Below are 22367 nucleotides of genomic sequence, written 5' to 3'. Positions count from 1 at the left end.
GTATAGTGTTACAGTAGAACCTCGCTGTTACGTTCCCGGGGGCTGCGTTTTCGCGGCTGTTACGTCGTTTTCGACCGGTCCCGACACAGCTCCCTTAGAACTGAATGCATTGGTAACCCCGCTGTTGTGTCGCAACTGTGGGACCGTTCCCGCATCATACGTTGCGAACTGCCACCTCGCGTCAGCCCGAGCGGCCATTTTGACTTTTCATGTCGCTTGGCTTGGTGGCTTGACGATGGCATTGGCCTCCCAAAGTGCCGGGGGCGACAACTATGACGTATTTTCGGATTCCGCCAGCAAAAGTATGGCCCTTGAGATCCGTATTTGCTATGTAAAGATGGTGTCCATGACGCGTTGTGGCCCTAAAATTGGTTTTGGCTCATAGATATTCCGTATATAAGGGTACGGCCACGCTAGCGGCAAAAAAAAAACGCGCATCATGCAGCAAGCGGCAAGTTGCCGCGCGTCAGCGCCTTGCCGCGATCCTACCGTGGCACACGCGTCTCGCCACGCGGCAGCGTGATAAGATCTCCCGCGCTCTTCGAACGGGCGAGCAACACCGCGAGCGCTCGTTGTTTCATGCGAGACGACGGTCGTCGATTGAAAACCCGGCGCGGACCGGCGGCGTTCTGGTTGTGATGGCTCCGTGACGTCACCCTCGTCGCTCTTGATTGGTTCTTCATATCGCGGCACGCGGCATTTGCCGCAGAACCCATTTCGCGCGGCACGCCGCAAGACACCCGATTCCTGCCGCTTTTGCCGCGCGCGGCATGACGCGTTGCCGCGCGTTTTTGCTGCGTGTTTTTGCCGCTGGCGCGTCCGTACCCTAAAGTCGCCGCGCGCCGTATGCTGTATGTGCGAGTGAAAACGTGCGAGGGGAGCTGACGACCGCGTCTAAATCTCGCGCGCGCAAGAAAAGCGGGGAGGAAGCGCGCTTTCTTCCGTTGCGCTCGAGGCATCGGCGAGGGGGGAGGGATAGCGGGGCGGCGCGCGGTCGCGCAGGCCGTATCTTGAAAGCGATCTGCGTTGGGGCAGAGACTAGCAGTGTAGGTGCGTCGGCGGCTCGTAGCTTTCTGCGTGCTGTGCGTTCTCGGCGCTCAGTTTGCGTTGAAGTGATAGACAACAGCACGAAGGTCACTTCGCTCGCTTCTCCAGCGGCGCTTCCACACGCCGCCAGCGTTTGAGAGCGCGTGTACGCGCTCATTGAGTCTGATGTGCCACAGCGTGTACCAGCGCGTCGGCAACATCAGCTGGAAAAGGAGAGAGTGCCGGCTTGGTGGGCTAGGCCAGCTGCAGCAAGCGGCAGGATCAGATTCGAATGAAGGAAGGGGGAAAGGTCACGCCGGCAGCGGCAAGATCGCCGGGTCGAGGGATGCAGGGCCGCCTCGCACACGTGCGCTCGCTTCGCATTTTATCGCGGCGGAGAAGGTGCTTCCGGTTGCTGCTCGCGCAAGAATTACAAAATTTGGGGCGAAATCTCTAGGTGGTCGGAGGGGAAAATTCGTTATATCGAGGGGGTCTCCCGCTGCCACTTCGTTACGTAGAGGTCTCAAATACATGTGCTTCTATGGAGTAACGGCGGGGATTCGAAAAACTTCGTTATATCCAGGAATTCGTTATATGGAGGCTCGTTATAAGCAGGTTTAACTGTAGAAGTTTCACGGTTAACTTTTATTTTGCAATGCATTCCCTATGTGTGCTCTCTGACAAAGTTCTTGCAAAAGCCAAGTTTTTTGCTTTCCTAGTCGATTTCGTTTTTGTATTCTATTTTTTATAGTAACAACAGGTTACTGGCACACAACAGGCACACAACAGGTTGTGTGCTGAATCTCACAGGTACACGAAAGCTCCTAACTGAGTGTGTGAATGTGTGAATTAACATGTGGGAACACACATACATATTCTGTACAATCTGCATACTTTTTGGTGACTAATGAGCCCACTATTCAGACATGCTTTCGCAGTTCCCATACATGCTGCTTTTCTCACCATTCCCCTCTGTCCCCGTTGCACATGGGAATTGGCTTTATTGGTCCTGTCTACCTGGACAATCTCTGTTTTGATAGAGACCGTGCACCGTGGAAAGGCTGTGTGCGTCGAGGCACTGACCAAGGCCGGGTATTTCACCGAATATACCAAATATTAAAAAAACTGAACTGTAGATATTTATTTATTTCAGTGTCCACTGTTCATTTCACATTTGTAGCACATTCGAGTATTTTATTCACACACCACTTACGAGCAGTGGGGAATATCTGACAACTTACAGTTTCCAGGTAACATTGTCCTGTTCAGCAATACTGCAGATTACTTGCAATTAATTACTCGGGATATTCTGGTAAAGTCTAAGGGTGGGTCTGAGGACTAACATGTGCAGTAGAACCCGCTTAGTTATAGTGAATGCGATAATTCAGTGAAACGCAGTAGTTTTATCATTAGTTCACTGTATTCACACATACTGCAATAAGACTCGAAAAGTGACGGTGATGGAGCTAAGGCTGCATTCTGTAACGATCCATTTCATTTTCCATTCTTTCTGGAGTTCATTGACTTGGATGCTGCAGCATTGCTGTTATTGCCTGGATCAGCCACTCAGCACGACAGATAAGAAAAATAAAAATGAAATAGATATTGTTTCAAAAAAGAATACAAGCTGCGGTTGCTATGAGCCATTTTTTATTTAAAGAACTGAATGAATGCTGCTTCTTCCTTTCATGCTGCTGTACCTCGGCTTTTCCCAATTCACTCGAGGCATTCACATGCTTTTCTCCAAAAGGGAAGGGGAACATTTGAGCTTGTGCAACTAGGAAGTGTTTGCATCTGTCATCAATGCCTTGTGCCGCTTCAGGTCAGCAGTGCGAGGTATGGACTGGTGCAGGCAGGAGTAACTGGAGGAATTTGTTTTACGGTGGATGTGGTCGTGGTGATACAACATATGACTGTGGGGGATTAAAATAGTGTTCGTTTTTTTTTTTTTTTGCTGCTTTTATAAGGAGTGCACTGGCTATGAAGATCGGAGTGAAGGTGGCAGGTTGTCTTTCTTATATCTGCACCTGCCTTGCAGGCTAATTGAGGAGCTCATGCTGTTGGCCAACATGGCCGTGGCCCACCGGCTGTACAAGGCGTTTCCCGAGGAGGCCTTCCTGCGTTCGCACCCACCGCCCGACGATGCCCAGCTGATAGAGGTCGAGGCACTTGCTCGGCCCACGGTGTGAAACTCGACACCACCTCGGCTGGCACTCTACAGGTGGTTGACTGTTTCAATTCATGCTGTTCTTGCGTCCTCCGAGAAATGAGAAGTGTGTGCCCCAATGCTGCTTTGAAGAAAATTGTTTGATGTGTTGATATCGACAGTGCATCTCAGTATCGATATACCGTGGGAGCGGCCCAAAGCTGCTTTTTTATGCTTACGAGGGTTTTGACGGGAATTGAGGGCGCAGGGCTCTTTCGTACCTACCCTGGAGGAAGCCAAACGCCAGGCCAGGGATATACTTTGAACCCATTTGAATCAGTGGGTGACTGGCAGCGATGGAAATCGAGCCCACAACCTCCTGCAGCTGAGGTGGTTGCTCTGGAACTCGAAATTTCAGTAGGCAAACTAGTTTTGCAAAATATGTTAGCAGGTGTGTAATAGCCATGCAAAGCCAGCAGAAATGAAACGATAGGTTGCTATCGGGCCATATCGTGTAGACATGCATTGCAGGTTAGCTGTTCCAGAGAGAATGTGCCTATAATATAGTAGCAACATGGACAACCGAGTGAGCCAAACCGAGTCTCCAAATGGCAAGATGGGCGTCCAAATGGCAAGAGCTGATGGCGCCGGCCTATTGTGTCGAGTTAAAGCAAACTTGCTGAACACATGCATTGAAGGTTGGTTGTGCATTTTTTATGGAAGGCAAAAAAAAGTAAAACTTCAATTTTCTAGAACAAAAGTGGGGGTGGGTTCATTATACTAGTGGTTTCTTTACACGAATAAGTAGGGCACTGTAATAATTCATTGTGAACTACTGAAATCTTCCTGGGGCAGCCCGAAAATAGGCATTTTCGACGGAAGATGGCGTTTGTTCTACGCATGTATTGTACCTTAAGCTCCGCCAAGACAGACTGTTGGAGTCACCACTGCAGTCACCATAGGATCACGTGCCTGATGACCAGCCAAGTTCGAATTATCCAGCAAATCATATTTCGGGTGCTTTGGTCAGGATCGTATTAACCAATATATATCGAAATAATCGGAGTCAAATTTACAGAAGTCTACTGTATAGCAAATGCTCTGACATATGCCAGTATTTTTCTAGGGTTTCAAGATCAAGGACCTTTATCTAGAGCAAAAAAAAAAATTAAAAATCGGAAATGTCATTGTAGTCCTCCTTTAAATTGGCCTGTACAGTGTACCAATCTTGGCACTTACTGCGAACTTCCCTGTCTCAGTAGTCTCACGCAATCACTTGCTATCATTGTTGGCAGTGCCACTCACTGCGTTATGCAAACCAGCAAACTAAGAGCATACTGGTTCAAATAAAGGGGAGGACACTTCGCTGGACTCACAACTAAGTTTAATTGGGAATACATCAAAGATCTCGAGATGTATGCTGAGGTTTGTTTGTGCACTGGTTTTCATGATGCAGTCATACATACAACCCCAGTGTACTCTGCCACTCATTGGTTTCTTGTCTCCTTCAGCGAAGTTATGCTCGCTGACCTTCTGCATGCTTGAAATGTGGTACTTGTGCTGTCATGTCGGCTGATTATATGCTGTCGTGCAAAGGCAATCCAGTGTGTGCCACTCGCTCTAGCCAACTTGTCACGTGGAAAGATGCCCTGCCTCATGTGCTGTTGCAGGCCTCCCTGAATGCTCTGGTGGGCGCAGACGACGAGCTGTCGCATGCCAAACTCAACGTGCTCACGCACCTGCTCTCCAAGCCCATGAAGGTGAGCCCAGCATTAGCTCTTGAAAAGCCACTCCAGTCGGGCTTATCTGTATAAGCATCGCCGCACTCGCCCGGAAGCGGGAATCATTGGTTGACTGGACTCTGTACTTTCTGAAAAAGGCAGAAGACCTTTTGAAACACAGCATGGCCTTGGCCACACCGCGAGTGAAGCGGCACAGCTTAACTTTACGCAACAAAAAGCAATTGCGATACACACTAACTGGTAGTCATACCACGAGCCAGTATCGCGTAAGCAGTCATCCAATACATTAGGCTCAATGGAGGACTGGGTCGGGGATTCATCACAACTATGTTTTAAGCTTTAGTACATTTTAAGTGGGTATGTATTGACGAGGTTTCACTGTACACCCGTGAGCAAAAGTATACGAACCAGGGATTGCACGATAAAGCCGATTTTTTTCAACTGTCTGTGCATGCAACTTGAAATTGTGGACTGCTGTTTCAACTTGGCATTGCGAATTTTCCAGTGTACTCAACAATTTCAGTTTATGTATGTTAATTACGAAGAAATTCAGTTTTTTCAGCGACCCTGTGGGCCGTATACTTTGACTAACGGGTGTACATATTGTGTCTCGTGGCTGTGGCCCCTTCCCACTTTTGGTCGACTTCACCGCATAACATAACTGGATTACGGCAAACCTGACTTTTTGTAATCACCATTATACAACAATTGGACCGTTGTCCGCGCTTTCTGCACTTCGAAGCCATCGGCGAGGATCACAGTGGTGGAGTTGGTGCCCATGCTGACAGTGGCGAATCTTTCAATGAAATTGAAATTGCTGCGGGGGTGGCTATGGCTGCCAGTGGATCGGCATGTGAAAGTGCTCGTTCTAGACTGTGAGATATTTAAAATGGTGGCGGTGGTGGCTTTGATTGATGTCGTTTCGAACCTGCAGTCACGGCAAAAAGTCTGAAGATTGGACGGTCAAGGGTTTCAGTGTGCAAAATTTCAGACATTCTTTTAATTGGCTCAATGGGGTACGTGGCGGTGCCGCAAAAACGTTTGAATTATCGAGCATGTCTAAAAATTGGTCATCACTGTGTGTCCAGTGGTGTCAAGGAAGAAATCATTAACATGGAGCCTCAGGTCAACACAAACATTTGCTTGCCTAATGCAGGTCTCCCATTTCACTGCAGTGTGTTGCTGCACACGACTATTTGCTAAAGGCACTGCCATGTTTGATGGGGTGTTCAGTGGGATGTGTTTCATGAGCAGTGGTGAAAGGATGGGCATTTTTTCTCGGAATGCTTGCAGCCAATAATTTGTGTGTGTGTAAGTCGATGCTTTCATTTCTTTTTAGAAAAGAAATAATACACACCATGGCTGTCATCAGTTGATGTTTAACGCTTTGAGGTGCCAATGAATTCTGTTAATTAAAAACTGATTTCACTGCATCTCTTGCATATTCAAAATCATAAAAAGCATATAGCTGCTGAATAGATCAGAATTTTCAATTCTTTAGTGAGTTTTGTCAAGTTTACAGAATATGGACTCGCTGAGAAAACTCGCTACAGGGACATTACATACGGGAACATCCACTCTTTCATGTCTAGCAGGCTTGAAAAGCACTCATCCAGGCATTATGCCTGCTGCAGCACACCTTGAAAGGAGCAAACCCACCAGATACAACATGCACGCACCGAGCAAGTGCACGCAACCGTCTACTTTCCCACTCGCTTTACTAAAACATGTTTAGCCTGTTATTTCAACTGGCAACACGATTCCAATCGGAACCGTTTCAAGATGCATGCGACACATCTTAAATATCATTACTTTCATCAATGCTTTTGCTGTTGAGGCACTTTCTTGGCATACACAATTGTGTACACAGCGTCAATTACTCAGCAATTGTGAGGACTCACTAGAAGATGCACAAAGCATCATCCTACCACCTTGACTTCTTTCAGTTGAGTTTGTAGCACTTTATTCTTTTTGTTAATGTTTGTATAAAAGCTTTAAAAGTTCCCTTTTTTTTCTGGTTTTGTTAGAGGAGGTGACAGTACTGTTTAAACATTTATCTACAATTCATCACAACTAGTGACTGAATTGTTTAAAACTGTACACCTTTAATTAGAGTCTAGCTTTGGCACACAACGATAATCATCATCATCCTGTTTGCAGTGCTTGTCCACAAAAATATGTGCACTGTGCAATTTTCGGTCAGTAATGCCACCATATCTCGCAGCATTCCCAACAAAGAAGTTTCGGGTTAAAGAAAGGCAACTTATGCACATTGACAGCTATAGAATTCTTTACTTGGCACCATGTTGTTGATTAATCACATTACGGGACAGTATTGCTTTAAATTGCAAGGAGAGAAGCGCAGTTTATGTAGGTCGACAGAGAAATAGGTGGGGCGATGAAATTAGGAAACTTGCAGACATCAGATGGGGTCAGCTTGTGCAAGAGGTTTGAGATAGCTCGGAGAGGCCTTCGTTCTGCAGTGAACATAAAAATAGGCTGATGATGATGATTTCTTCAAGTGCCAGATGATCAGCCAGATGGGCAGAAGCAGGTGTGACAAAAGATGGAGTCTTGCGCAGTATTATTGTCACCTCCTTGTTTTATTACTTGCGTGTCTGTTGAGCATCAGGAGTAGTGCGTGTTTCGTTTATCACATTGACACGTGTGTTGTGACACAGATGGCAGTCTACTTCTGTGCGGGGCGCCGAGAGGATCCCTTCTCCTTTGCGCACTACGCTCTCAATGTGCCTCTCTACACGCACTTCACATCACCCATCCGACGCTACGCTGACATTGTGGTGCATCGGCAGCTGGCGGCCGCTCTTGGTGAGTAGCTACTCTGTTGCACTGTACTAGAACAGTGGTTCATCCCAGGCATAGTGCACCTCTCGCATGTCTATGCGGCTCTTGATGCGTCTGCAACATGCAAATGCGACGTCAGTACACAGGAAAAAATGGCTGCTTGTGACATCTTCATTTATTGAATAGAAAGTTTGCTTTCCAGTTTTTCTCCAAAATACAGAAGGGTTATCCCAACTTTATGGCAGTAGTAAGGCCAATCTGCTGGACAGCCGAAAGGGCCACGCGTCACGTGACTCGATCACCACTCCGCGCATAGCCTTTGCCGGCAGTGAAAAGCAGGCACCATCCGCACTGTTTAGTTGTTAAGTTCGGAGTGATTTCAAAGACTGAAATCTGCAAGGTTACGGTAAGTTCACACAATGCTCGCTTGCTGCTAGTATGTTTATACGGGTGGCTCATCAGGTGATTGGTCCTGAGGTCACGCATGCGGGTTAGATTGACGGCTATTGAAATGGTGTGAAGATCGTCACTGCCTATCCAACACGATCTGCGTACCTATCGCCCGCTAATCGGCTCGACCTTCCCGCATGATTTTGCGCTTTACAAAATATGCACTGCTTTTGTGGCCATTCCCTCTGTCTGCATCGCGTTATCATTTCAGTCGGTCCCGTCGAACTAGTCAAACCTTGTACCGACAGCGGCGGCCACAGCCGGCATGGCGCCTTTGTGCGAATTGCGGCGTTCGGGCACAGTGTGTGCGCTCCCTGCCTCGGGCCGACGTCAGTGAGCGCTCACAGTGACGAAGTCCGCTACTGCGTCAGATGGCGTGGCCCATCTGCGGCGTGCCCGTTACTCGTTTTGCCCTGAAACGAAGTGGAACACTCACTTGGGTGGCATCACGCACAAGGGGCTTCGTGGTGCATGCAACATGTGACACTGTGCAGGTCTCTCCCTCGAATATATTGAATTATTCGAACGTTCATTATTCGATTCGGTGATACTCCATATTCGCACACCGCTACAAAACAAGCATGTCACGGGGTACAGCATTCTTCAAGCAGCATAACGACATGAACAGATTGAAAATAACCCAAGTGGTTGTCAAGATATCAGCTCCAGGAGCAAGACAGAGAGCATAAAATATAGTTTTGAGAAAACTGCATCCAAAGTATTGCTTTCTTTTTTGTGCACCTTAGAAAGCACCAGGGCTGTAGTTCTTGGTGTTCTTTCCTAGGCATCACTTTTTTCTAGGGGTTGAGAACACAGCACTGGTTGAACTCTTTGTTGTGAGCTTTGCTACCGTGCCGCCTGCGCAACCTTTTCCTCCTTGCTGTGCACGCGTGTTATCAGCGGCGAGCGCGCACTCACAGCAATACTTGGTGCCCTTCACACCTAAGCTCTTGAATAAACTTAGCTAGTGGCATTCCTCCTCTCCTCCCTTTTGCTGGCCTCTCCTCCTCGCCGCACACCAATCGACGGTTCCACGATCACAGCGATCGTGGAGCTGCGCATCGCGATCAAGAGCAACTATCATAGTGCCGGTCACAAAGTGGCAGTATGCAAAATTTGTAACAGGAGGGAGAGACAGCCAATCGGCAAGCGGTGAACTCCCCGGATGTGAGTTTGTTGTTTTTGGTGACATGAAAATGTCGACACGCTCCTGTCAATCATTTAGATTATGAGCACGTAGTCTGCTAGGAGCAGAACGCGACAAGAGATGGGAAATTCGTGCGGTCATCCGCTCACCACGAGTCTGGCTTTGCATGGCACGTCTGGTGGATTGGATTGGATTCCAATGGCGGCTGCCGCTATGGAATGGTTCACCACTTGCCGATTGGCTGCTCTCACCCTCTCGTTCTCAAAAAATTTTGCATACTGCCACTATGTCGCGTCACAGCAAATGAACAGAACGCGTTTTGAACAAAGATCTCCGATATCGCCCCAGAACAGTGTTGTATGCCAAGCTACAATGGGGGTCAGTCTTCAGCTAATTTTGAATATCATTCTGAACAGATACAGCCATCTTGCAAAACACAGTACAGTGAAACCTCGTTACTACGAACACCACATTAACAAACTTTTCAAAAATCGCCTGCCGAGTGCTTCTAGTTTCAACGTAAAAATAATTCAGAATACCAAACATTTCAGAATAACGATCACTATTCAGTTTCTGTGTCATCTTAACCCCCCAGTACTACAAACTAATAATAAAAAAATCTGGAGGTTCATAGATTTCTGCGTATACTTTACGGCAGCCAAAATAGTAGGCTAGGAGATGATAAGGCGCAGAAAGGGGACGCTTCGGTGCATGGGTTCGTAAAACCTGAGACGGTGCTCGAGAGAACAAACACGAGAGACTGCGGAGGCGACGACGCATCGGGTTTTGCGAGCGCATGCTCCGCCCAGACAAGTGTCGCCTAGCAACAGAGGCATGTCTCTTCCTTTCACCCTTCTTTCTGCAGCCGTACTAGCTGCGCGCCACAAAGAAATGTAACCTTCATATCGTGGGGCAGCCGCATGGTCATCCTTTGCACTTTCCGGACGGTATCGTTTACGCGCGCTTGCGCTTTGGAATAGTTCAGGTGTCCGTCTCGAGCGAGACAGTGTGGTATCCACGGCAAGAAATATTGCGCTTTGGAGGTGACATGGAGCTCCCATTTTGGCGGTAGTTTTTCTCAGCGTCTGCATCTGTTCTGCATGTGCTACTCCTTTTATACGGTGCTTCGGTGGTGCGTAGTGGCGGAACCTGCGGAAAATAGCAACAGCGCTGGCTGTGGGCCAGCAGTGACGTTTTTTGTGGATAGCTCGTACGGTGACGGTTTATGAACTGATGGGTTGGTGGCCGGAATGCAAAAAGCCTCGTGTACCAAGCTTTTGGTGTGCACATTGAAAAATCCCAGGAGTGGCCGGAATTAGTCCAGAGTGGCCTCTAAAACACTTCTCGTAGCTCACAAGTTACCTCAGGCAGTTAAACACTACATTTAATCGAAGAAAAAAAAGGAGTAAATGGTTTTCTTGCCCCGTACTTGTTAACATCTAAGCTGTACAAACAAGGCGCACAATGGTGCCAAATGTTTAATTGAATCAAGCGGACCAATGCTGCAAAGTAGTGGAAACGAAGCAGTGGTTTTAAAGTTGTTGGAATAAAAACATTGGTCACTGTACGTAAGCTCCCTTCGCAGCAAGAGTTCACCTGGGTCGGCCTACCTCGACACATGGGCGCCTCGTTCTCACAAGCCCCGAGTGGAACCACCTTCCCGTTGCTTCTGTTGTTATACTAGGTCCATCGTTGGTGCGAATGATTTCAAGAAAGCCCTTGTTAACCGTTCAACTTAACTTTATTACACTCAATTTGTTTTTACATACCATCCATACCTCTCTGTAATTGCTCGGCTTTAAGAGAAAGTAAATGAAATGAAATGCAGGCTGCGGACCTCCCGTGACGTCGAGTGCTTCGGAGTTGCAGACGGTGGCCGACCACTGCAACGACAACAAGTACAAGGCAAGGACGGTGCAGGAGCTGAGCACAGACCTGTTCCTGCACGCTTTTGTGGAGCAGTGCGGCTCGCTCGAGGACCGGGCCATGGTCACGGCCGTGCTCGAACACGCTTTCGACGTGCTGGCGCTCAGCGTTGGCATGGTCAAGCGCGTCTACTGTGATGTGAGGGCTCGACTGATTTTCTTCTCTCTGGGGCGGCTAGTCAGTTCACTGACACTGCAAGACGTTCACTGTGTGGGCCTTTATTTGAACACAGGTGGAAGAACATGCTGTAGCGTCTGGCAGTGCTGCTCACCGAAGCCAGGCGCTTCAAAACCAGCTACCGATAATTGCAAAATGCATCATTTCGATTATGCTTTATTCCTCGTCTCAACGATTCGCTCAAAAAAGACAATGGGCTGCTATTCACAGCCTCCAGTGAAGTTCGGGAGGCAGTCGAGCCGTGCAGGTGCAGCGGGGGCCAGATGCAGGCGACAAGTTGAATTTGCCTCGTACCGCAGCTCACATTCGTGCTACAGTGGTTGTCGCTTGTCGTGCAACATAAATTTAAGACAGTTTGTTCTACCGGCAACTGCTTTGTATGAAAAAATGTAGTTGATGTCATTATCACCGGCGGCGATGGTGTGCTCAAGCTGTGCAGTCAGGTGGTGGGTAGCTGGCCAGTCGACTCCCTGGTGTTACCCTGGCCATTAATCTTGCCATTGTGCAAGGGTGTATGCATGCTTTAATGCGGGAAAACTGCCATTTTTAATCTTCTACGTGTGTATACGTGCTCTAGTGCAGAAGAACTGCCATTTGTCAGTGACCAGCATCCAGAAAACAGCAGACAGCAAGGCACCGTGCTGCACGGTTGTGCAGTTGTCACGTAAACTAATTTATCTGTTATTTATTCCAATTTCAATATTTTCATCGTTATTGCAATCGCCTTCGAGTCTGACAGTGGTATATATGTGAAGGTCCGCCATTTTACAACATACCGCAGCCCTAATTTTGGATAGAATGGACTTTGGGTATAACGTACCTTTTTCACTAGATTTTTGTGGTCTATTATAATGAGCATCGACTGTATTGATAGCGAGGACATACCGTGGAACTGCCTGCTGCCAGCACCTGAATGACTTGTAATGTTGGATAACGTGCCGGAGCATCTGCTTCAGTGCCATTGCATTCTTCGTTTTTCATTATACTGCCACGGAATTTCATTTAGTTGTTTTATGCAAGAGCACAGGTTCGTTGTTCTTATATTAAGGGCTTTTTTTTTTTTTTTTTTTGCACTGTATGAGAACATACAGTGTTTCTGTGTTGGTGTGGGTGAGACGTTGCTCTGCATAGTATCGCAGAAATAGCTGCTACAGAAACACAACAATTGTTATACCCTGGCAGGTAATTTTGAAGGGACACTAAAGCAAAACAGTTTAGACTGATAAAGCATTGTTTGAAAGCTTTGTTGTCATTAAGTTCAAAATAATAGGTTGATTATTAGAAGAGAAAGGGAAGGTCAAAGTTTCAGTTATTAAATTTTACACCGAATCGCCAACGCCACTTTGTCACTGTGCCATCACGGATTTCAATGTATTTTTTTCGTACTTGGGCTACGTTGGCCCAGCAAAAGTTCACGAAACTAGCCATGTTCAATCTTTGGCTCCCTTAGAACACAATGTATGTCAATGTTTACCGCTAAAGAATTACCTATGCCCTTGAGGACGCTGTCAAAATCCATGACGACACAGCAAGCTGGTGCGGGAACCTTTAGGAGGCGTCGCCACCTGTCTTGTTATTGCGCTTCTTCTGGCTTGCCAAGCGTCTCTCGTCATGATAAGAGTGGTCTTTATGATATTGGAGAAAAGGGTACTTTGCTGATTCAAAAGAAATGATTTTTGTCTTTAGTGTCCCTTGAAAGCGCGCATATACATGTACTAAATAACAAGTTGCATTTGCAAGAGTGAGGCTTTCGAAGACACGAGATATGCAAGTTATGGACATGGCAGAGCGACATAGCTCGTGTTTAGTTGATTTGAACATGTTAAGAGATCTTGTCGCAGATGTTCCGAATTCATTGGTGTGTTTTATTTTATTTTTATTTTTTACTTTTTCGCGGACATTCGCACACACCTGTATCGCATTCGGATCTGTCAGATTGTCATCTTTGCCCGTGTACATTCAGGAAATGCGGCTTCATTATTTGCATAACTTGATGCTGCAAGTATGTTCCTCAACTTACCAGCAATATTGTTGATCGATAAATGTCTCCAGCAGCTGTAGTTTTATCACCAGTACAATACAGAGCCTTCAGAATCAGCGCGCACCTTTATTAGCCTGCACAAGAAGCGTATTGTGCCGCCCGGTCATGTATCGTTTGCATGCGCCCCAGTGCACAATTACACAGGTGACATCTTGGTGCAACTACAGTCGCCGACAAATTTTACGGACTTCGCGGGGATCGAAAAAATGTCCGAAAAATCACAGTCCGAAAAACTCGTTCACCCCAAAAAATAAAAATTATCAGCCTTATAGTGGCATAAAAAAATGTCTAATAATGCCCTGCCTCATAATGATTGTATGCCTTGTAGGCCATTGGATGCATTGTAAGTAAAGTAAAATCTCTGTGATACGAATCTCGCGGGGTCGGGTGAAATATTCGTATCATCAAAACATCACAAAATCAAGAAAAAATGAATTCATTTTTACCAGAAAAGATTTCTAATAGTGGAACCCCATTGATACCTTCCTCGCTGCTGCGTTTTCTCGGCTGCTACGCCGCGCGGTCCCGACCTTAATCCCATTGACTTCCACGTATTAAGTTCCCTGTGATACATCGCCAATCTGTAATGTTCCTGCATCTTACGTTGCGTTTGAATGTGGCGGTCACGTAAATTTAGCAGTGCAGCCAGCTTGTACATTGCAACAAGCGACTGGCACGTTGCAGATATAACGCAGCCGCGCGGGTGCCGTATCTTGAAAGCGATCTGCGACGTGCGCGAAGTGTGCACCTGCGCGGACCTTATCGTCAAAATTATCTGCGATGTTGACAAAGTGCGCCTAGTGCCGGTAGCTTTGTATGCACTGTGCCTTCGTCGTTTAGTTAGCGTTGAAGCGAGAGACGGCCCAAAGGTCAATTCACTCGCTGCTGCTGCTGCGCTTCCTCACAGAAGCGTTTCGATTGCGAGTGTCCACGGTCATCGCGCGAGATGTGTTAATGTTTACCTGTGCACGTGTGACATCGTGCTTGTTAATTTTGTTAGTAAGCGAATGTTTACAAGTTTATGCGGCCGGTACAACTACTATCCTTACTTCGTACAGCTCTCTACTAATTTGCTATCGCAATCGTTGCTTCACCTTTCGGGCGAAACTGGGACTTTTTGCTTTCGCGGTCCCTTGAAAAACATATCAACGGGGTTCTACTAACCGTGTACGTTTTCTTCTTGCCCAAATCGTCAACGATCGCCTTCTGAAAGGCGTATAAGTGCGCGCACCTGATCTCAGGAATGTTTTTCGCACGCCACTGAACTACCTGAGCACGTCGAATGCAGATAGTGTTTTGGCCGTGGGTGTTGCGCCGCGGTCGTCGTTACACCAGCGGTTTTTGTCTACTTTCTCGCTAAGCATCGGCTAGGCTGTGATGTAGTCTGGTCCGCTCGACGTGGGGACCAATGAGAGATTGCACAGCCGCATGATGTAGCCGGTTGCTTGGCGATAATGGATTCCGCCCAGATCTCGCTGTGCCGGCTTATCTGTGCCAGTCACTCCGCTGGCTCGGCCGCCACTGCTGTTGCTCACGCGTTCGTATGATCCGCAACGACATGGCAATGCGTTCGGAATGGCAGATTTTTTTCGTAGTGTGAGCAATGTATTTCGGCCGAGGAATGTTACGAATTCGTATCACAGCGAAATTCGTACCAGCCGGGATCGTATGATATATAATTTAAACTTCTCTTTCCCCATAACAATATGCTTGGAGGCGATCAGATTTGCTTGGATTTGCGCAAGACTGACGTCGTCTCCGACAAGAGAGTGCACCACTTTGGCGATCACCATTAGCAGAGATCGCCATGGAGATCGAAGAAACGAGCCCCGTTACTTCGCACCACTTTGCTCTCGCGAAGGCACCGGAGGTGTCGCTGGTCACACAAATGTGAAGCCGCATAAACACACACAAAGATGCGACGTCTCCGAAGCACACCATGTGCGATATAGCAACCGAAACTTAGAGAACGGATTGTGCAAAGTGATTAGTGATTCAGGTAGCGTGGCTCGGAACGAGCGATTTAGTCTGGAAAATCGAAACTTGGTGCCTAAATTCGTTTGGAAAATCGGTCGCGAAAATGCATTAGGTCTTTGGGAACCCTGACGGTGCGGTGCGCTTATGAAGTCCGGAATATCCAACAAGTCCGAATTTTTAGAGTCCGAAAAATCCGTCTGCAACTGTATCCGTTTCTAGTGTAGAAAATGCCCAAAGGGGAAAGAAATAAATACTCATGAAACTACGGCGTGAGATGGGGAGTGGTCAAGTTTTTCTTTAATACCATAAAATTTATGTAATTTGTTTTGTGGTTGTATCATGTTGTATTCAAGCCAGTGTTTAATTGCTCTGCTGGGTGAATCCAGATAAGAACGAACAAGTAGTCCTGGTTACTATTCCCGATTTTGATATAATTTACTGTAGGTGCAGGTTTTGGGCCCAGAACAATAATTCTGAAATTGTGAAAAAAAATTTGTTAGCCTGAAAGAAAAAATGCACAAATTTCGGCCATTGAAAACGCTTTTCCGCCAGTTTTGCGATTTCTGAACTTTGAGCATGCATAGTGAAACAGTAGTACGCTTCTCGATCACAATATTTTTTCCCCACAAAGAACAAGTGAAATACTACTTTATGAATATATTATTACTACACTAGGCTATGGAAGGAATTTTTAAAAAATCACAAACATGGTAAACGGACAGAAATACCTGTAATTCAGGAATTTATTGCTCTAGACTAACTAAAGTGAGAGTAATAAAACTCAGTGCTCATGAACTTTGAAGTTTTCACATTCTTTCGAAATAATTTTCGTTGCTTTGTCAAGCACCATGATATTTAAAAATTGCACTGAAACATAAGTGCTTTGCCAAAAACATCAAAATTTGAAAATAGCTTTTTGAAAAAGGCCATTTTTAATTTTGCGAGCCTACCTCAGAGCCTGCCCAAGCCTACCCCAGAATGTGAAACTCTGGGGTAGGCTTATATTGAAGTGTACATCTCATCTGGGATGTTCATAAATGTGTGCCCATGTCGAGCATGTCACTGGTAGATAAATGATCAACAGGGGATCACTGTAATATGTGGCTGCTACGCATATCTGTACAGTACATAAGATTATCTAGAGGCTGAAAGTATTTTAATGAAAGAAAGTGGGGCCCTGCAGTCAAGAAGTGGTTCCAGGTTCAGTTCCTGAACCAAAGCAAATTTTTTTTTAATACAGAAGTTTCGTTTGCTCTTTCGAAACCTGTATCTTTGTGGCATGCAATTTCCTTGTTAGCCATGGTCTTTAGTGAATTTCCCTTTTGAAATTACTTGGTGGGTTGCAAACGTGACTGTCTCGTAAATCCTTAAGCTGGCCTCAACCCCTTTTGCGATGTCTCCGTGCAGAAGCTGGGCGTGAAGGAGTTCTCGCACTCGACCGAGGGTGGCCGCAGTGCCATTGAGCTGCGCTACCAGTCCTCTCGGTATGCAAATGAAGTGGTTGTGGTCAACATTGGTGTGTTCCAGCTGGTCGACGTGCTCATCACTGTCGTGCCTCATGAGCCACTTAAGTACCAGGTAAGTTGGGCGGCCTTGCCCTCATTCTCACAGGCTGCTCCTGTGCCCTTTATCTTGTGGTTTTGTAGTGGGGATTCTCTTGGTTGGAAAAGATTAAGAACACACTATTGGTAGAAATCTCAGCCTTATAGCTTAACCTCTAGGTAGCGAGCTCTTAGTTAATGCAAACTTTTGTTACATCTGATATTCACTATAGAAGTACATGCAAGACTTTGCACTGGCTATTGCTTTCAACCACAGGTAGCACATAGTTAATCCATTTTGTGGGGATTTTGTTTCGTACTAAAGTGGCATGCCTTTGCTCAAGGAAAAAAATGTGTGTCCCGTTTCTTGATGCCAAAATTTACCGATGCATGTACAGCAATGCGGGGTTCAGTGTCGGGTCATTCTGTCTAGGTTCACCAGATATTCCTTCACCCTTATTGCTCACTCCCTTACCTGTTGACCTGTTTTTGGTATCCCTCCCGTCCCCACCACACACACCTTCGGGGTGCATTCACACTGGCGGTTGACAGAGGTTCTGCAGTTTACCGTGACTGGCGGCCAAGGAGTGACTCACAGTGACCGATGTTCACGGCAGCTAGCTTGAAATATCTCGCAATTGATGCCATTCACATCTACTCTCACTACCGTCACCACATGAAATAAGCTTCGGCATATACAGACGTCCTTTTCCTGTGCCACCGATTGGTTTGTTAGGTTTGCAACTGCAGTCGCGTGACAAAAATTGAGCAGCCAACGGCTGACCCAAGACAAATTGCTTTTCAACCAAAGCAAATATTTGCAACCAACTCGGTTGTGCAACCTCCAGTCGCTGATGTGAATGAGCCCTTACCCTCTTCTGTGCTGCTGCTGATCACTACTGGTGCCCACACTTCCCTAGTTCTCTGCTGCACTAGATAGCACTGGCATCAGTGTGGCTGCCAAAGCTTCAGCAGCTGCTCTTAGAGCCAGTTATGCCATCTACTACTGTTGCCAACACTTTTTCCGCGACTAGAAATGCTCATCATCATGACTGTAAGATGAAATAGGAATGTCTAACAAAATTGGCAGTTGCTTCGTCCAGTATTCTAACATTATTCAGGGCTGACACTTTGGCACAAAACAACGCCCCTCAACTCGCACCAGGCCTCTCACAACACTGGTGTGATGACGAGCGCCATGAACGGCACTCTAGGTGCACGAGATGAAGCCGATGGAAAACAGCTGTAATTTATAAGCGCCCAACGAAAGGATTACAGGAGAACCTCGTTCATGCCTTTAAGAAAAAAATGCGAGGAAAAAGCTTTCTAACCGAGCAAACGTACGATCTCAAGCAATTAAAATTTGACGCTGAACTGTAGTTGACATCTACGTAGTGCGAATTGTTGCAGCACTAGGCACGAGAAGCTGACGCGTGTCGAGGAGGTGGGGCTCTAGCGGCCCGAGATGCGTTTTTTGCTTTCCTATTGCATAATGTATTAACCGAAACTAAATTGAGCTGGTGGACGGCACCGTATGCTGCTGGAGCGAAACGTGATGTTCACATCTCGCCGCCTGCAGCAGAGAGCGACGGTGGCGCATTTGGTTTATCGCCTACTAAAAGCGTGCAGTACGCTTCCGATGGTACTACGTCCCACATGCTGTAAAACAGATAGGTGAAGATGCTTATCGCATAGGGTCGGCTGCGATAGCTGCGAATGCGGCGGGCAACGACCCGGGAAGAGATTTGCTGGTACCGGAATAACAAACTGAGTGTACGCCAGCATTTTCACGTGAGACGGGCCAACAAGTATTGCAGAGAATATTGTCTGTCACGCTTCGCACCTTTGCTCTCTAACAGCCGGAAAACGTATCATGCAATCGCAGTTTGGCAATAACATTGGTGCCGAAAGATTGTTTTGCGGGAACGTATGAACTGGTAAAAAATACGCGGAACTCAATTGGGTAATTTTTTGTGTTCTTGATCACGAACATTGGCACCCGGAAATCACACGTAACGGGATCGTATCGGCGAGCTTCTACTGCAGATAGTTTTTACCGTTCATTTTGTTCAGATCACTGTATTGCACCAGTGAGGTAAACATACAGCTGATCAGCAAGAAAGCTAGTGTGTGTGCACTAAGCACTCGTGCCACGAGCAGAAGGCAGAGCACTGTCCTGGCTCTGCTGCAGAGCCAATGGAATGGAGCACGATAAATCATCCATTTAGCCTTGTCGTTATTGCAGACAAATGGACTATGCATCACTCCTGTCTCCGGAGACCTTTTTACCCTCTGCATGTAGGCCACACATGCGCCGTCGAAACCATCTCGGCATGATGGCGTCAGCAGTGACAACATGCCGTTGCACCTCGAACGTCTGTATGATTGCAGTTGGAATGAATAAAAAAAGGAGGTACCACATCCAACATAAGTGCAAGGACATAAGTGCCTCAGCTAGTGCTACTGTGAACTTTGTCATGACATCATCATCGTCGGAAGCAATTATCTCACATTGTACCCATTACAGTTCACACTACAGGGCTCAAGACGGTCATAAACCAGCAATGAAATGTGATAGAAAGGAAACAAAAGCACTGCATTGAAGCATCACCATGAGGAACCCATTTGATATTGATATTTGAACCCATTTGAACATTTTGATATTGATGTAATAATGTGTCATCAATAGAGCTTGCAACATAGCAGCTGTTTGCTGTCTGATAGTACATAGATGCTGAAAGTGATGCAGATAGGCCCAAATTTCTGTGGGTTGAAAGAGCCAAATGGACAAAAGAGTGCATTTAGTTAATTTTAGAATGTTTCAGCACTTTGCTGCTGGCTCACGTATTGCGAGCTTTGTGTAAGCAAAACAGTTGGCTTCACTATAACTCATACCGTGTTCGGCCATGAGTATTGAATTTCATTGTAGTAATACAACACATATTGAAATAAAGCATCGTCATGTTGTTTACTTCATTGCATTGGATCACTTGTTATTGGATAATTGTTGCACTCATGACATGGTTGCACTGTGCTCATGCATGAAACGACGCTTATTGGTACAGTAAAAGCTCGATGATACGAATCTCACGGGGTCACGAAAAATATTCGTATTAGCCGAAATTCGTATCATCGAACCACAATTAAAACTACTGTCGAATCTCGATAATTCGAACTCGAAGGGGCCCGAAAATTTGTTCGAATTAAAAGGACGTATTTTTGAAGTATTCGTGCACCATAGCACGATGCACGAACGGTGCGAGTCGTGAAATATCGCGGCGCGCAAGCGCATAGCAAGCGCGGGCCACGAAATTGCCCACGCCGGCTAACGGTCGCTTCCCGATAACGACAGAAAATGAAGCTTCAGGGAGCGAGTGCTCACGGAGACCGTCGAAGGTGAGGGACGAGGGCGGCAGGGAAGCGGATTTGGCCGCGTCAACTCCGCCGCTTCGGTGGCTCCCCTCGCCCTCCCTCTCAACTCCCTCGTAGCTCTCTCACCTTCGACTCCGTGCAGCACATCTCCGTGCGCGCCCACCGCCGTGCTGGCGCCAGCTTATTTTAGCCGCCCCCTGAAGTTTCGTTTTCTGCCGTTATCGGGAAGCGAGCGTTTGCGGGCGTGGCAGTTTCGTTGGCCCGACTGTGCCTCCGCCGCAGCGTGCAAGGTCAACATGTGACTAGAAAATAGAGGAGAAGGGTTCACTGCCATTTTATCCGTGTGGCTGAGACGTCGGCACGTACACGCTTGTTCCGGCGCGATGCAGAAACGGCGACCTTGCAATTTGAGAGAGAAGGAAATTTCCGCTGCGGGTTCCTTTCCCCCCCGTTTGTTCGCGCGTGGCATTGAGGGGTCTCTCCTGAGCTTTTGCTCTATGGCGGTGTCGGAGCAATGCCGGTCGGAGGCGCCGCCGCATGATTTGGCGCGCTGCTAAGAGCATTGTCGGTGCGCGGTATGTTCGAAATAAGCGTGTTCGAATTCGCTTGCTTCGCGTTGACGTTGAACGAAAGCACGTTTTTCATTATATTCTCGCTGTGCAACAATTGTGCTCAGTGTTGACGTTGCGAGGCCTAGCTCCTTAGCCAACTCCGTCCGCTTCCTCTTGGGATCCTCATCAACCTTTCGAAGAATGTCTAATTTCTCTTTAAAGGAGAGTGCTTTCCGCTTGCGAGACATAGCTCGCTGCGACTAGGCAAAATGGCGCAAACACGAAGAACGAGGCCCGAAGCGCAGCAGCCACTCCATCTGACGGCTCGCAGAAAAGGAGGAAAAGTACAAAAGCACCAAAAGCGCCACCACTTCACTCTTCGCGCCCAGTCGCAGGAGTCCGCGCTGTCCGGCGCCGCGCCTCCGCACCAAAAGAGGAGAGAAAGCGCGTGACTGCGCGCTGTTCTCTTTCGCGGCCATCGGTGAGGCGGCGTTTATTCGTATCAACCGACGCAGGCTGAAAATCGATTCGTAACAACCGTTCTCTAGCACGTTGCAAAGTAATGGGGCTCGGCCGGGACCACAGAAAAATTCGTATCATCCGGGAATTCGTATTAGCCGTGATCGTATCATCGAGCTTTTACTGTACCTTACTGTAGTCACAGTTCACAACACTTCCAATGTCCATTCTATCAATTCATTTGACAACCACTTAGTTAATGCAGAACAACAAGGTGTGTGCTGACAAGCTTCTTTTCCACACTTCATTTGTCATTTCACTGAGTGATACGTCCAACATTAGTCAACAGCGTAGCTTGCTGGGACATTACAAAGTCATAGGTTAGAAGTCTTCATTTTATAGTGACAATTATGCGTATTGCTCATTAAATTTTGAATTAGGTTTGAATAATCTTGAACAAATACTAATTAGATTGCTTTTGAAAAATATAGAAATAAAAATAATTCTGGGCTTTTACGTCACGATCTGATTATGAGGCATGCCGTAGTGGGGGGCTCTGGTATAATTTTGACCACCTGGGGTTCTTTAACATGCACCCACTGCACGGTACATGGCCAGAGCAGCCTGGATCAAACTCGCGGTGTCAAGCTCAGCGGTGTGTTGCTTTTTCTTGCATGTCGCAGGAATGCGCGGGACGACGTTTCCTGTATCTTGTGACTCTTACCGAGTGTTGCATTCGACCCTGAGTGCTCAGAGCGTCATGCTTCATCCATTGAGCAAGGCACACTGCATTGAAGACACTTTTGTTTAACCTCTTCACACGTTTCGGGACCACTTTCTGTCAGCACTTTTGTCAGCATGTCTAACTTTGTGTTGTTGCAATGGCGACAGCTAAAAATATACACTATATTGAAGTGCATTTCTTTGCTTGTTAAGAGACTTCTCTAAGGAATTCTTCAAGAGCCATCTTAATCTTGTAAGATCATTTGTAAGATCACTTGTAAGAT

General features: G+C 46.9%; 1 protein-coding gene across 1 annotated transcript in view; it reads left to right on the top strand.

The window, feature by feature from the left end:
• LOC119445315 (DIS3-like exonuclease 2) overlaps positions 1-22367 on the top strand; it is a 129470-nt gene that overhangs the window by 101842 nt on the left and 5261 nt on the right. Inside the window, 6 exon segments of the mRNA XM_037709629.2 lie at positions 3065-3192; positions 3195-3247; positions 4843-4932; positions 7596-7743; positions 11145-11380; positions 16845-17015. Of these exon segments, the coding sequence (XP_037565557.1) occupies positions 3065-3192; positions 3195-3247; positions 4843-4932; positions 7596-7743; positions 11145-11380; positions 16845-17015 (826 nt within the window).

The sequence above is a fragment of the Dermacentor silvarum genome, chromosome 3 (genome assembly GCF_013339745.2).
Source record: "Dermacentor silvarum isolate Dsil-2018 chromosome 3, BIME_Dsil_1.4, whole genome shotgun sequence".
Lineage (NCBI taxonomy): Eukaryota > Metazoa > Arthropoda > Arachnida > Ixodida > Ixodidae > Dermacentor > Dermacentor silvarum.
This window is presented reverse-complemented; position numbering and strand designations above follow the sequence as displayed.